General features: G+C 47.4%; 1 protein-coding gene across 1 annotated transcript in view; it reads right to left on the minus strand.

Annotated features, from left to right (window-relative positions):
- The window catches only part of LOC126528153 (constitutive coactivator of PPAR-gamma-like protein 1 homolog), a 50,589-nt gene extending 43,630 nt beyond the window's left edge, over positions 1 to 6,959 (minus strand). Inside the window, exon 1 of the mRNA XM_050176018.3 lies at positions 5,621 to 6,959. Coding sequence (XP_050031975.1) covers positions 5,621 to 6,262 — 642 coding nt within the window. The 5' untranslated portion in view covers positions 6,263 to 6,959. The remainder of the gene's footprint in view (positions 1 to 5,620) is intronic.
- Positions 6,960 to 17,187: the final 10,228 nt, after the last annotated feature.

A 17,187-nucleotide genomic window follows, 5' to 3' on the forward strand; every position in this document is an offset into this window, starting at 1 on the left:
TTTTTAATTGTACAAGGAATGAGAAAGTACAGGCCCTTTTTGACGTAAACCTTAACCAGCCACAACAAGCATGATGGCTTCGTATATACCACAGGGGCGTTAATCGTATCGTCTGGACTCTTGGTTTGCATAAGCCTCGTGGTCAAATACACAAATAAAATCTGCTGGATTTCCAGGCTTTAAAAATTGGTTCAAGAGATAGCAAGGGTTACAAAGATTCCTGTGAAACCTGTATGGTACTCATGTTTTATCTCCGAACCCCTCAGTGCTCCGTGCTTAAGGCGAAAATGTAGTTTACGTTCATTGTTAGGTGCTATGAAAAGCTTGCAACTTAAAACAAAAGAATGCTGAGCAAGTTGACATACACTCATGCTATGAAAAACAAAGACTACACAATGACAGCCTCCTCATACTACGCCTGCCTTCCAGAATTGATGCACAGAATTTTGCAAATGATCCACACGTCCACACATAAACGGTCTCCCACAGCAGCTAAGGAAAGATAGAAACCAAATTTTGGAAATACCTCAAAGAGCTATACAGCCTCGGAAAATGAATCGCCTAACAGCAGAGTCTGCTCAGTGAGCCCCACCTGCCTCACAATACGCAGCTTTGCGAGAAGCAAAACAAGCGCGCAACCGTAGACATGACATGCAGCTGTCAAGAATCGCCAGAACCTTGCGTGACCTTTTGACGTGAAATGTTAACTACTAAATGCAAGGGGCTGCAACGTGTCTAATGTGGCAGGCTAAGGCCACATTGGAGCACAATAGGCTGGTGCTTGTATTCAACCGCAGCTCTATAGGCACCCCCCATTTCAGTCCACCTGGATCCCCTAAGAGATTACAGAAGTGCTACGATGGCTTAAGAGAAATGCCATAAACCTGTTTTACAGTCACCGAGCTCTGCCGGAGATTCGATGAACCGGTTCCTTTATTACGTTTAATATGCACTGGGTCGCAGTTAGAAGTTACGTTCTTCACAGCCAAGCAGCAATTGCGAAAACAGAGAAGAAAGATTCATAAGCCTTTCACTCAGTATAAAATGAGTTTGACACCTCACTAATATCCGTGCCACATGTTCAAGACTAATACCATTACGTGCCTATGCCTCTAAGTTCCTTAATGACATTACACCTGAAGTTGCTGTCATATGCACACTTTTAACGGCACTAAATGTTAGGATGACGATAGCTGCAGTGAATGCAGCAAGTTTAACAATTGCAAAATCCTAAAAAATACTTTGCGGGCCAAATATCCAAGAAATAGCATTAACCGCATTATATAGACACCTTACGTAGACTTACATCACTTTACTTCAGAAATCGATCAGTAAAGGGGATGGGGGGGGGGGGGGGGGGGGGAAGGTGGCCACTGTAGCCATGGTTTATTTAGGCCGGCCAGCCATGGTGCCGCAGAATCTCGTGAGCGGCCGATACCGCGGCCACTCAGGTCGAGTGCACAGATGTGTTCTATTCCCGCGCTAAATGCATGAGAGTCGTCGTCTTCACCGGCTCTGGAGGCAATAGTCACGCTGCTACAGATCTTTCATGTACAGCCGCAGCAGCTAACACTGGGAGCAGCAGTACGCATTCGACAGCCGAATGAGCGGCAAGAAAGTGCTACACCTCAAATGGCATTATGCTTTAATGCCATTAAGCATGTCCACATGACACCGTGTGCACGGCATTAAACCTTAAGGCAATAGGTGGATAACCATCCTGTAACTCCCAACGAATCATATATGCTACAGTGATTTGGCACCTTAAAATGCTGACTTAAGCACAAGAAACAATGTAGCATTTCTTACATGCTGGAGCGAGTTTTTGGTTGTGGCAGCAAGCCAATGACTAATTTATTACTACACTAATTATGTTTAAAGTTGCATAACATCTGACTTTTTGAACAAATCTATTCTCTGTTGCCAGAAATAAAGGTGAACAAGTCGTTCTAATGTTCCTTGATGCGAAACTGTGTTTGGGTATTACAGGGTTAATTAACATGCTCACTAATGCCAGTAAGAGTACTGCAGATGTTTAAAAGACAAGCCCTAAATTATCACGAGCAGTAAGCACAGGGTGATCAGTAGAAATCAAGTGTTTGAGGACACAATCACTAGCCAATCTTTAGAATTTAACCTACAGAATAACAACACAACTCTCGGTTGTACTATTTCGTGTGCCCGGCCTAAGTTTCCAAAACGTAGGATACAAAACTCATTCAGGGCTGGCATAATGTAATTACCCTATATCCAATGCAGTTTCTTATCCAGCTTCGTCAGCGGTCAGAGCAGCATTCCACCCACTTTGGAAACCGCATCAGCCAGGTGTGAATGGTGGATGATAAAGAGTGGCACAGAATCGATCGGAAAAAATACCTATATTACGCCAGCCCAGATCTCTACACCTAAAAAATTGCGGGAGTTGCCCTTTGAAATGAACTTGAGACCCACCTCGTGTACATTCAGCGCTGAAGGCCAATTAGACACCAATGGAAATTGAACCCACGACCGTACTAAGCAGCACAATGCCCGAGTCATCACCGACATAAAACAGCAGGTCAGCATGAGAAATGGGTTACAACCCAGTTTACTAAGCATTCTTCCCTAAAATGCCATCAGAGTCCTAACCCGTGGGTAGCCTGGTTCTCATCAGAAAAGAATCATAGTCACTGACACAAATCAGGTCAACTTGGACAGCCTGCCGATATTATATTAGTATGACACTTAGAAAGTGAGGTCACAAATTTGCAGAGGCGGGACAGGAGGTGACATGCAACATTACAAAAAAAAAAAAAAAAAACCTTTTTGGTGTTTATTTTGCCTTACAGTTATAAATGCACAGGCTGTGTCCTCGGTCCTTGCCAGACTTATGGAATAAGCTTGCTTGAATATGTGCAACAACTTTGTTGTATATGTGTTACAATTTGTATTATGCATCAGAGCAACCTTTAAAATAACAAAAAATCAATAACCATTATCAATACTGCGTGTGCTATTCCTTTATTTCAGACTTTGCGCTAGCTAAGCTAATTTCCTGTAAGGAAAGCTACAACACACTGAGACGCCCATGCTGTTCCTGATGGGAAAGTACTGGGGCACAGAGCGTAAAAGGAAACGCGTGCAAGATTTTTCATTGTTGCTGTGGAACAAGATAACCTCCAAGGGGTGCAAAATGTTTTGAAACCACTGAACGCTACTACAGCAAGCATATATTTAGAGTTAAGTATAAACCGCATGCAAGCGATCTTGCCCGCGACAGCGATAAGCGACGCTATGGAGATGGCTGTCGCGTTCGCTCACCGCCTACCAGTCGTACCCCATGCGAGCGATGACTTCGAGTGACTTCTCCCCAGTGTTGCCAGCATGAGGGCAGCAATATAGGCATCGAAACTAGCGTGACGCGTGCTTTATTAACCTAAGTTGATGTGTTGTACTGTAAAAAGCAGCATAAAATATTTCTGAAGGTCTTCCAGTAGGTTCTTATCCTTGCACGTATAAAAATTAAATTGTTTGCTTGTTTCATGCCACAATCGGCAGTACTTGAGTGATGTACATCCAGTTCCGGCTTCGCGCTATTGGCTAGTCGCTCATAGCACTTCCGGGCGACGGGCGACAAATTCTAGATTTGCAGAACTGAGCGATCACGCGACAAGACCAAGCGATCTGTTCAAGCGACGGCCCGATCCGTCGCTCGAAGCCGTCGCTCGCCGCTGTTGCGCACAAAATCACGCTCATGGGGTTTAGCCTTTAATGAAGACTTCAACACACGGACTCTTGAAGAGGCAACTATACTGGTGTTGCACGGTCAACTTCGATTACAATTAGGCCTGATCCGCATCGAATTTCTCAACTGCAATCAACAATGACTGCTGAAACACGGGACACCGATCTGGATCCAGTTTGGGCGAGCTCACGTGCACCAGTTGTCGTTAGTGGGTCCAAAGCACTCATCAAATTTGTAAAAGACGGTAAATGTGAAACTTTTTCTTTTTCCAGAAAATATTTCATTTGTAATTGTGGTTATGGCTATTATCATCTGCTTATCGTCTGCAACTTTGAGAACTACATTGTCGTGAACATACGATTGCGATCAAGAGGCCCGATCGCGATAGTCTGGATCCGGATCAAGCAAGATCTCGATCCCGATCGAAAGTGGCCGTGTAGCAGCAGTTGATCCGGATCGGGCCCGCTCAGGATCGAATTTCTCGGTCGCGATTGGCTCCTTCGCTCAATCTGCGTAAGGTAGCCAATCGCGGTCGAGAATTTCGGTCCGGATCGGGCTCAATCGCGATAAAAAGTGCCGTGTGACAACCGTAGACACCACACTATCACGCTGTATCTATATATGCTCCTGCAATTTCTTCCTCAAGAGCTTCAACTGTTATCTCTACAGTAACATGTGCGTGCTTCCGCACGAGCAACGGAAATTTGGACTCGAGTTGTCCTTTTCGTTCCTCAAGTGTTTGTTTCACACTTCTAACATTTCAAACCAAATATATGCATGCCGCAAGACGGCGGAAGCCATTGGACCACTGCGCATACCCGTTTACGCACGCAAAGTGGCGATGCAGGAAGCTTTTGCACATATCCGCCCACTTGGGAAAGCATTACGCATCGTACGATTCCCGTCAGCTCAGGATGTCGGTAGCACACACAATGTGTGAGAGAGAGAGAGAGAGAGAGAGAGAGAGGATAAAAAGTAAGCACCGCTTAGGCTACGACCAAATGTAATGGTCTCGCGGCTGGCTACGTCGAAACCACATCCGTATGCAAACATGTCTCGTGAGCATTCGGCCCTGGCACGAGGAAGCGCTTACACTTTTCGTAACACAGACAAAGAAAAAACTAAGAAAGAAAGAAGTCCAGCAAGCCTAGTGAGCGGGTCGCTGGTTGCGCGGTCCGCTGTAGTGCAATGTACGGATCATGGTATAAATGTAAATACACTCTCCGCCTATTTCAAGCAGAGAACTTGGCGGCCATTCGTTCAACTTCAAAAGTCGGGTGAAATTCTGCGGGTCGAAACGCGAAGCGTCGCCGGCAGCAATGAATGAATGAATGGTGCGGTTCATTTCCGCCGAACGGTAGCGGCTCCTTTTTTACACTAGCATTTGGGGCTTTGCCCAGTTTTTCTTCAGCGTCGATTTCAAATTCTTTTCGAAGAACGCTACGCGGACGAACAATGCCGTGGGCAAACCACCGTGACTGCGAGACTCGGCTGCTGTCACTGTCTCACCACCACGTTCGTTGACTAATGAGACTCAGTCACAACATGCAACATGTAGGCAAGAGTACACGGAACAGCTGCGATCTTCGTCTGGAGGCTGCTAGCGCGCTGTGGTTTTTATAAACAACGCTTAGGCGGCGTTCAAACGGTGGCGATCGACACGGTTTAACAACGCGGCGACAACACAGGCAAACAGAGGCGGCAGTTCCGGGAATGGATTAGGCCTAGCGGGCCGGCTCGCAGTGCTAACATTTTTGAGCGAGTAGGCCTACTGCACGCCGGTAGCCAGTGTTGGGACCGCACGTTCGGCTCCTAGCTGCAGCGCGGACGAATCGCGAGAAAGTGAGCAAGGGGCGCGGGCGGGCGCGAGCTCCACGAGGAGGTGAGGGCGCTCACCTTGTATGTGAGCTTGAGCTGTGCCGACGAGAAGTATCGCGGCGGGTCGAAGATGGCGTACTCGGCATCCTCGGCCATGAGTCCGTGGAAGCCGTTCTCGCGGCAGAAGGCGATCACCTCCTGCCGGTGGTCGTCCATGCTGCAGAGCACGGTGACGTTCAGATGCCGCAGCGCCATTCGCAGGCAGGTCCTCAGGCAGACGGGAGCTATCCACCACACCTTGGGCGGCGGCGTGGCCTTGGTCGCCACATGCTTGAGCACCTGGCCCACCTTGCGTCGCTCGGCCTGCTGCTGCCGGTGCCACTCTTCGAGCCGCTGCGGCTCGAGGCTGCCATTGAAGAACACGGCGAGCTCGATGTTGTTGTTCTGGATCGTCTGGATGAGCACGGACAAGAACTGGACCATGCGGTTCCACTGGCCGCCACATACCCAGTCCGAGAAGTAGCCTCCGTAGAGCCGGTCTAGGCAGCACTCGCCGTCGACGACTAGGCACAGGCGGTTGCCGGCGGCTGGCAGTCGCGGGTTTCCGCGCCCCCCGGGGCGGCGGACAGCGGCGTTGCGCGCGATTTTTAGCAGATCCACGGGAACGCAGGCGCCCGGGCAGTTGGCCTCAATGAACTTCTGAAGGGCTTGAATACCCATGACTCTATCTCCCTTTCGGGCGCCGATCAGCACGGAAACACACGCGCACAGGCGGCTACAACACACTACGGTACGGAGCGACGCGGTGACTGTCGCCGGTCAGCGGCCATCTTGGCGGCGGCTAGTCGGCTCCTCATGTGGCGAGAGAGAACCAATGCTCCGCCGCCGTGAGAGACTACACCCACCGTCGCCGGCGGTGGTCGCTTCGCTGCGGGAGGCTTGCCGGCGTCTCACCTATCCGACGCCTTCCGTGGAGTGGTACGCGAGCCGGACGAAACGGATCGGTCGGAAGAGCGGCCCACACGATCAGGCGGCTCTTCTTTTCTCCCCACTGCTACCAGCGGCTAGCGGAAACGAGTCGACGGGTTCCCACAGATCGCCAAGAGAGACGCACGCACGACAGGCAGCAAGGATCAAGTTCAATGAGCGACGCAGGACCGCTGGGGTCGAGGGTAGATGACATTTAGCGCCGGCGCGGGAATTTTGTTTTGTTTTTGTTGCCTCTTTCGCTTCGGTCATAATTGGTTGTATGTACTACACCACCACATTAAAAGCAGTCAGAATCAAAATAGCCTGCGAATTTTATTTACTTAGGCTTGGAATGAGAAGCCGAAGCTTTAAATAACTGCTTTAGTTTTGCAGCTTTGTTAATATCTGGCGCTAGTTATAATGCAGATTCGCTTAAGGTTATCTGCGGCTCCTCTATACGCTAGGCTGTACACTGATGGTATTTGTCTAGGTGCCATTTTATAACCTTGGAAATCCGCGGCGCATGTCATTTAATCTCGGAGGCTACGCTTATTTTCAGGTACTTCTTCTTTCAATTTGCAGATGACGCTACCCTACCAGCAAACGAGCAGCATGAAGAGCGCGGTCAATTTGACGTTTCGGTTAACCAAATCAGCACATTGGCACGAAGTTAACCGTAGTGACTACGATCTGGTGTGTTTTATCAATGGTACAGCGTGAACGTCGAGGACTCATGATGTTTACTAAGTCACAGATTCACTATTCTAATCCCTGATCTTGATTACTCGAAGAGGCGGACATGCACGAAAAATCGAAATGCAAAATCGGCGAATTAAGAAAATTTGGCTAATTAAGTTTCTAGCTAAATAATTTACGGAAAAATTCTGTGTAATAATAATAAAAGTCGCCTCGGCACTCCCTCTTTACCGTTTCTTGCAAGCATCGTGCGTGTTAGCGGAATTCGGATATTCTCCGATATGCCGAACAATGCGTTCGTGCTCCAAAAACGGTAACTGTAATTTTTGCTGAGCGTAGAGTTACATTTATTTGGAAACTCTGTGTTGCTGAGCAAAGCGAATATACGAGTGTGAATGTTTTTTTACTATACTCCGATCTATTTTAGCGCACAGCTTTGCATTGTAACCATATCCTCCTCTATAAAGTGAGTTTTGATTGCCCGTTTTGTATGAATGCTCACTTTCAAATACTGTCCACTTTCACACACACCGTGCGTTTCATTTAACACTTCCAATTTTTCCCTTTAATTGCTTGTGGCAGATAGTGAAATTTTCTTATAGTCCATGTGCTGATCTACTCGAAGAGGCGGACATTACTTGCGCAAAATATTGAAATGCATAATTGCCACAATTAACAAAAATAAACTCATTAATTTTTAAGCTAATTACTTCTGGCACATATTGCAATTTACAAATTCTTGCAGGGGAGTCCACAAGGCGGATCCACTTGGAACGAATTCACAGGATGACACTAGTTTCGACATATTAATTCCCGAACTTCGTGGAGAAATGCACTGGCGTTCCAGTTACTTTCGTGCATCACTGCATGGAATGAAAGTTGGAATCAGTTGGCGCAGTTGAGGGGTAATTGGAGATCGTAGGGAGAGGCATTCGTCCGGTAATGGACATAAAAATGTGATGATGATGATGATGATGATGATGCATAAAATGACGCTTTGCTAAGAACGTAATGGACGTACGATAGTGCATTTTAACCGCAAGTCTGACGGCGCATGTCTCGTAAATGGTGTCATCCACACAATTATTTTCAAGTGGATATGCCTTGAAGTCTCACCCGCTAGGATTTAAATTTTTTTAGAGTGTTCGCTGAAGCACCCGGTACTTTGTGTCAGTTCCGTGCAGCGAGGCCGGCAAACGCAGATACGCATGAGTGCGACTACAGCCACGCGGGTGGACACCTCTACGCGTGTTTGCCCTTCTTGTTGGTCGAGGCACTCGTAGCTTCGGCAGTGCTGCATGCAACTACTGAGACAGAGCACAAGTCGCGACCCAGGTAGCACAAAAGAGATACGTAACGTTTTCGTAGCGTTTATCCAAGACGATAAAAACGGGTTAAAGAAGACACGAATGAGAGAACTTCGGCGGGAAAACTTCGTATATCTCTGCTAATGTCCGGCTTAATTACTTTCTTGAGACGATCTAGAACAGGTCTGCAAGACGTATTCGAAAAGCTGGTCTAGAAATAGGATTGGGAAAGACACAAGTAATCCGTTTGCCAAAACTATTCGTAACCAATTTCTAAACGTTTTTAGGATGTTATCAAAAAGCTGGTCTAGAAGTGGTCTTGAAAGGTTTACGATCATCTGAAGCTAATTTTCGCGGGTGACGGGCGCGATCAGAAATCGTTGTTCAAAACACGCGTTTAGTTTCGCCTCACGCGACTGGCCTATGCCGCGCAGACGTCGTCAGCCGCACCCGTTGGCACGGCCTAGGCCAATCGCGTGAGGTGAAACTGATCGGGCGTTTTGAACAACGATCTCCAATCGCGCCCCAGTTGAGTAGAAGCGTCGGTGTTGACTGTAAGAGCCATGGCGCAGTGCCAAGCACTGTTCCCCGCATGGCCGGCGCATCCTCTACCAAGTCGCACGAAAATGAGCCTGTTAGGAATAATAAATCCTTAATACCGCCTCTAGTAAGCTACGATGCTTACAACCACAATGGGAATGACATCCTGCAAAGAACAAATGGCCACGTCTTGGCAGGTGGCCAGACCAAGCCCTTCATGCCAAGAGTGCATGAAATGAGAACATTGTGATAAAGCAAAAACACTTTATTAAAATGTAAAGCTTATGCAAGGTTCGAACAAACTGTGTGAGAAATGCAAATAGAAGTAAAAGTACATCAACAATGACAAAAGTCGCAGAAAGGATTCGTAATGAACTCGAAAGTGAACATTCACTAGCACATAAACAAAATTCCAAGTACACATACAAAAATGAGCAGAAAAACCTGGAGTGTACTAAAGTGTCTAATTTATCATAGTAAAGTGCACGTGCTATTATATGGACTAGAGTTATGCAGAAGTGACATCGGAGCGAATGGAAGAAGTAGACTGAAAAATGCAAGAGTATGAATCTGATGGTAACTGCCTCCAAGCAATGTTACCAATCAGCTAGAAGCTTGAAAAGAGCACAAAAAGAAATACCACCGCATACCATCATCAAACAATCCTGTGACAGAAATAAAAAAATAAATGGGAACAATGCAAAATTGGAAATATTGCCTTTAGGATATATCAAAGAAGGTAATGGCGAGAGAAAATAACCATACAACAAAAAAGCAAAAAGTGAAATTAGTACAGAATACTTAAACGGGGGATTCAGTGTAACAAGTGAACACTACTGTAGTACAGCGAACGATGAGACAGTAATGCTGCATCTTGCCACTCCAGAACGTGAGAAATGAATATGCAAGCCTCATATTAGAAACTTGCATAAACATGGAAATAAACTGGAATGCACTGGAAGCTGCATTTGTGTAACAAAGGAAGCAATGGTCATAATAAATAGTAAGTGTTTTATCTAAAAAGCCCTTTACAAGAGGCAAAGTTGTACCTCTTTGGCAAAAACAAAGTTGCAACGAATAATTTGCAAACCAGCAAATACATTAATTAGCACACTGACATGTCACACTTTGCGCACATCTCCAGTCTCCTAATGTAAAAAAAAAAGCACTCTGAATGAGAAAAACGTTTAACACATGTAGCCCAGAGCAAATTCTTTGCCAGTTCACTCACACTTTCACATCCAAAAACATTTGCCAGAAAGTCCAGGCACAGTTCCACTGATGTTTACCAATTCAACCCCACTTTCACGTCCAAAAATATTTGGCACGCAGTCCAGGCAGAGCTTCATAGATAAACAGCTTGAGAGCACCCTACTGATTATTGTGCAGTCCCGCTGCTGGAAATAGAACTGCCGCACATGCTGGTAGTGGTTTCAATGTAGACACACTTGCTGCCCTGGACAGGTATGCTCAGATATCTGCACTGGTGCTCCATTTTGTCGAAGTAGACACATTGATGCACTACGCTGGTAATTGAAATGTTTTGAATGAACAAGTATTGGCTTCACCAGAAAGACTTGCCCACATACCACCACTGGCATATATATGCACTTGCTCTTCACTCAGTAGCATTGAACTTAAAGTGTTCCCTATGTGGGAGCCATGTGTAAAACCGGTGTCACACGACCACTCTCGATCGCGATCAAGCCCGATCCGGATCGAAATTATCGATGCGACTGGCTCACTCTCGTAGCTTGCGCAGAGGAGCCAATCAGGACCGAGAAATTCTATTTGTAACGGACTGGATAGCGGCTAAAAGAGCCCCGTGTGAAACCGGTATCACATAATGCACAGACGTACGCTAGGAAAACGTGTCGCACAAGGACAAAGAACTGCGACATGCCCTGTTGTGCGAAGCGCGCGAACAGCACACATGTATGTATATATATATATATATATATATAGAGAGAGAGAGAGAGAGAGAGAGAGAACTGCGAGAGCGCGTCGCGAACTCCATGCGCACACATGGCACCCGCACGAACTCGGCAGGCCGCCGTAAAGCGCGAAGGGCGCACAGCGTACATTCCGGCACATGTCCCAAACTGCAAACAATCGTACTACCTAAAGCATACAAGTTATTTTATACGAAGGGCATACTCGACTCACGTATGCAGTATCCACAAGCGAGTTATGCAGCGTACATGCTGTATCCATTCGCCAAATAGTAAAATTGATAACAAGCACAAAGCTACAAGGAACTCAATACATTACTACCATTTGAGGCGTCAAATAAAATTGAATTTGGTCGTTTCATATATTGGACACAATATATGGACACATGTGGTACCCGGTAATACCATGAAATACCCATCACGTGGGTAAAGGGGGCGAAAACACAATCGAGAACCTGAAGCGCAAACGATAAAAGCACGGTATGGAGCACGCAAAATTCTGTCAGTGCGCTGTAGCGCGAGGGAAGAAAATAGGGCGAGCACTTGACCTCACCTTTTGGGATACCGCACTAGTACTGAATCATTAAAAAAAAAAGCCTGTTTGAACCAGTTCCCTTGTCTGCAACACTCTTGCTAAACGGGAGACTAAAATACCACGATGACGGCTCTATTGCGGAGATCGGCAAGGTGCGCACAGACAGAAATTTTGCCGCCTTTCTTCGCATTCTGCAAAATGCTTTCTTGTTAGGATCACGCATAGCGGCCGATCCCGACGCTAGGGACACACAGGCACGATTTCGTCCCTCTAACTTTCATCCTTATACCGCCCTTAACGCCTTAATTACAGCGTCAGTGAAAAGGTGCCTCACATAACATGACAATGAACTTGAAGAGCTGATTAGTGCCCTCCACTCCGCGCCCTCCAATTGAAAACACTACTGATTTCCAAATTAAACTACACAAACAGATCGCACAACCCAAACTAATCACAGAACGTCGTTTTCTTGACGGCAAAACCCTGCAACACTTACATGACAAAGGGCAGCGGCAGCACATTCAGAACAGCCGCTATCATACCACAGCGCAATGCAAGTGCGATAACGCTATTATGCCCGGCTCAAACAGATCGCACAACCCAAACTAATCACAGAATGTCGTTTTCTTGACAGCAAAGCACTGCAACACTTACATGACAAAGGGCAGCGGCAGCACATTCAGAACCGTCGCAAACAGACCATAGTGCCATGCGAGTGCGATAACGCAACTATGCCCGGCTTCACGAATACCGTGGCCGCCTTGGTCGCATAACAATTGAAAACACTACTGATTTCCAAATTAAAACCACACAAACATATCGCACAACCCAAACTGATCACAGAATATCGTTTTCTTGACAGCAAAACACTGCAACACTTACATAGCGAAGGGCAGCGGCATCACGTTCAGAACAGCCGCAAACACACCACAGCGCAATGCGAGTGCGGTGACGCGACGACGCCATGACGACGCGACTATGCCCAGCTCGCCCGGCTGCCCGACATCACGAATCACGTGGCCACCTTGGTCACACGATTTGACGACGGTATCGCCACCTTGCGCAAGGTTGGATCGCGTTGATGGGTTGTTGAATATTGTAGAAGCCGATAAAGAGGCTGACGCGCCGTGGCGTGGCGGTGGCGCCTTGAGTCGTTTTCAAAACGTATTCACCCCTCGTTTTTAAGCTGCCTGGCTTCCAACGTTATCAAAACGTATTCACCCCTCGTTTTTAAGCTATCTTGTTTGGAACGTCTTTGATGCGTCGATTTTGGTCAAAAATCCGTTTCAGACGTTGAATCCCTTAATACGACGTTTTCAAGACTTTGTGTGCTACCTGGGGAAGCAAGCGAAGGTACACTGAACAAAACAGAAACATTGGTTACATAAGAATAGTAAAAAAATTAACGCATATAAAGAGGTTCGTAGGTAAAATCGCATATTTTAATTGAGCCCTGCGAACAAAATTACGTTGATTCGGAGCTCGAACCTTTGGCGATTGGCACTGGAGTGCATTCTGCGTCCTCTTGCGTATACACAAAGAAAAATATGTACATATCAGCGAAATGCATTATACACTCAAATGTCGATTAAACGAAACCCGATTTTACGAAAATCTTGATTCCACGGCGAATGTGCATGATAGAAGGATAGCGTGTTTAAATACTTAAAGCAATGAAGTGCGCTCTTCATCTCAAGTGATTTAATAGAGTTTTCTCCTTTTTTTTCTTTTTGAGGGGGGGGAGGTATTATTTCATTTACTTATAGGGGTGAATGCTGGCTTTAACATTACGTCTTCAAGAGCAGTTGGCAACGAGTCACATACGTGATGACAAAATTGCGAAAGGGAATGCAAACTAGACAGTTTCAATGCTATCGCACAAGTATCGCCACAGGCCTCCATGTTATACAATAATTAGCAAATTGCAACCATATAAAGCACGGAGTTTCCCTGTACAGATCATACAGAATACATCATCATCATAATCACTCCTTTCCTGCAACAGCCTCATATGTGAGGCTAGCAGTATGTTCAAATAAATAAATAAATAAATATCCACTGCAAGACGAAGGCCGCTCCTGCGATGTCCAATTACCCCCGTCTTGCGCTAGCTTATTCCAACTTGCACCTGCAGATTTCCCGATTTCATCTCCCCACCTAATCTTCTGCAGTCCTCATGGTTACGATACTTCAGAGTGAAGACAAGGGGCAAAAGAAAAGGAAGTACACAACTCGAGCGCTCGTGTTGTACACTTCCTTTTCTTTTGTCCCTTGTCTTCACGCTGAAGCATTGTAACCATAAATCCAGCATTCCAATTAGCCCAATTAACAGTCTTGATTATGACGTTTTCGACTGCACTTCCCTTCCCTTGGCACCCACTCAGTAATGGTCCACCGGTCATATGCCCTACGCATCACATGGCATGCCCAGCTCCATTTTTTTCCCTTGATTTCATGTAGAATATCTGCTATTCCCGTTTGCTCTCTGATCCACACCACTCAGTTCCCGTCTCTCTTAATGTTACGCCTAGCATTCCTCGTTCCATCGCTTTTCGCGCGGTCCTTCACGCGCTTCTTTGTTAACCTCCGAGTTTCTGCCCCATATGTTAGCACTGGTAAAATGCAATTATTGCACACCTTTCAGCGACAGTGGCAAGCTTCCAGTCCGCTAGGATTTGGTAATGCCTGCCGTATGCAGTTCAACCCATTATAAAGCGAAGCTTTCTTTGCCTCTTCCTTCGACTTTCCCACTGCTGCTGCTGCTGTCTGGCACACTGCCTTGGGGGGTGGTTCAGGGCGTGTGTATACTTGACAGGAGCGCGTCAGAGAAGAAAGGAGACGCGAGAAACTCATTCGGACCTTTGCACCGCGTCGAGTGTGCACATTGCCCTCTGGAGCTCCTGTTAGGCCGCTCATCTCTCGAGCATGCAGAATGGACGGTGTAGGGCTGCATTATTGTTTTGTACATACTTTTGCAGTGCCGCGAGTTGCCCATGTCTTTTGTGAATGGGGAGGCGTCCACCCCCCAGCGCGTCGGGCAGCAACCGTTTCTGTTTTTGAGGGGTCGGAAGGCCCGCGTGGTGTCGGGTGACGAGCCGAGGCGCGCGCCGGGGGGGGGGGGGGGGGCGGTGCGGAGGCGGAAAACGGATTCGGAGAACATGCTCTTACGCGCGCTGTGCTGACATTCCGCCGATGGTCACAATAGGGCCACGCGGACAAACCTCGAGTGGGACGGTGGTATACGCGACGTTGTGGCGCCGGCTCCCGAGTCCCCTGCTGGTTAGAGATGCAGCTGCTAGCAATGTTGACCACGCGTTGCGCGTACGGAGCGGGGGGGTTCACGCCCCTACGCATTCGGGCGGCAGCCACGTGCATCTTGTTTTGAGCGCTGAGGAGAGCCCGCTTGGTGTCGTGTTACAACTTGCAGTGCGCGCCGTAGAGAGGGGCGCGGTGCGCATGCGGAGGCCGCGTTCGAAGAACGTCGTTTTAAGAACACTGAGTCCGGGTGCCGCCAGCGGTCATTATTTTTCTACGAGGAAAGACCTTGAGGGGGACTGCGGTACGCGTTGTTGGGACACCAGCGCCCGAGCCCCCCTGCTGGCTAGAAACGACGCTGAGGTGCGAGATGGCCGCAATAAATCGTGCGTGCCTGGCGTGTTTGCCGAGGCCGTCACTGACCACGTGGAAATAAGAGAGGGAAACGAAGTTGCGGGAAGAGGGAAAACAGGGTTGTTTTCCAATGCATTTACTTTTGAGAGTAAGTCCATCCCTTTGGGTTGTGGCTTAAGAAACTGTCAACTCTCATTGGCAACTGCTTCCGTGGGATGGGCTAACGACCCTACTGCCCCTTTTCTTTGTCTCTTCCAACTATAACAATCGAGACGAGGTGCTTGTTCCTCAGTCTAGGCTGTAATCACTAAACCTGATAGAACAGTAAGACTCCGTACGATGCAATGCTAGTCTGGGCCGTAACCACTTAGTGGTAGAACAGTGAGACTCGGTTGCTCGTATGTAGTGACAGTTGTCCTAGGCAACAGCTTAAGAAAAAGTAGAAGAGTAAGGCGCTGTTTACTTGTGTGTTTTGTATCAGTGTTCTTTTGCTAACTCTGTATTTGACTGTGTACATATTTCCGTTGCAATATATCTTCAAGTTTTGTTACCTCCAACCTGCCTCCTGCTTCATCAACGCCGATAATCACCTTGAAGAGACTTTGGTCGATTTCGAGGAGAAAAGAACACAAAAACTTAGCTGCTCCCTTGGCATTAGCCTCTTGACAGCCCCGTAAGAGCATTGCGGAAACTGCAGCGCTTACCTTTCCGCTAACGTGCAAGTCTAGAAGGAAGCTAGATAGAATGACAAAGAGGAGGTGGAAGAGGAGGCACAGAAGGGGTAGAACTGACGCAGTCGTGAAACGAGCGGAAAAAAAAAAAAAAACGCTCGTGCAGTTCATTTAGGGACACGTTAGCGAACTCCGCGGTGTCAAAACATCCTCGCCACTCTTCGCTCGCAGTTCTCATACAATGAGGTGGGGGGAGAGAGTAAAAGACTGAGAGAAAGTGACGTGAGAAGGCAAGGAAACGCTGCTACTATAGAAACGACAGCGGTTGCGGGCAAACGGTATAAATTTAAGTTCAAGGTACAGTACAGTGCGTTTCTGCTATTTCTAAAAAATAAACACCATGCAAATTTGTCATGCCGACAACTTACGCGCGGCATGCAGAAGCAGAGGCGCATTAAAGCGCCCTGCGTAGGCTATAGGCCCCACTACGGAAGCAGTCACACGTCAAAACAACACTTCTGTGCCCGCCGCGTTAGCTTTTCGAGTGTTTTTCGAGCGCGAAAGAAGCCCGCGAATACACGCGAAGTGGTTCGAGCGGCCAGTCAGGTGGCAATTTTGCGTGTATTCGCGGGCTTCTTTCATGCTCGGAAAAAACACTTTTATGTAGCATGTATTGAGCAACAGAAGGCTGTGTCGGGAGTTTTTATTGCGAAAGCAATACTGCTCGCACTTTCGGCCCATCGGTGGTCGTGGCGCCTCCTTACACAGCTGCGCGTCACGTGACCATGTGACGTCACGCCAGACCGAGAGACAGGGCCCCAGCTCGCGGCATCGATGGTGGAGGCGAAGCCTTGCGCGCCGTGGTGTGACGTCACGCTAGGAGGATAAATGGGGCTACAGCTCGGCTCCTCGCAGTGGTCGGCGCGCTGCCTTGCGCTATGTCGGATGATGTATAGCCATAAGTTTAACAAAGGGCAACCATGTCCACACCATCAGCCGAACCAAGGCGCAGCCAAGGGTATTGCTTTCGCAATCTTCCAGGCTTAACCAAGCTAAGCCTTCAGCCAATTTTTTTCATGTTGCTCTACTATTTTCTCATTTACACTTTTCATTTAATTGTAGTATTTGAGGATTTAAGTCTAGTTATGTAATTAGGCGGAATGCAAAAAAAAAAAAAAAAAAATCTGAGTACCTCCAATCGACGGCAAACAACATTACATTGGCTCCATCCAGCTACGGGGCATTTGCATATTTTTAAATGTTGGTGCGTGATAGGTGGGACACCCTGTATATATTAAAGGAACGGCAAACTGAGATGTCAATAAAGTTTTGATGAATCTATGCGCACCGAACTTCTTCCCAGGCC

Source organism: Dermacentor andersoni, chromosome 9, assembly GCF_023375885.2.
Source record: "Dermacentor andersoni chromosome 9, qqDerAnde1_hic_scaffold, whole genome shotgun sequence".
Taxonomy (NCBI): Eukaryota; Metazoa; Arthropoda; class Arachnida; order Ixodida; family Ixodidae; genus Dermacentor; species Dermacentor andersoni.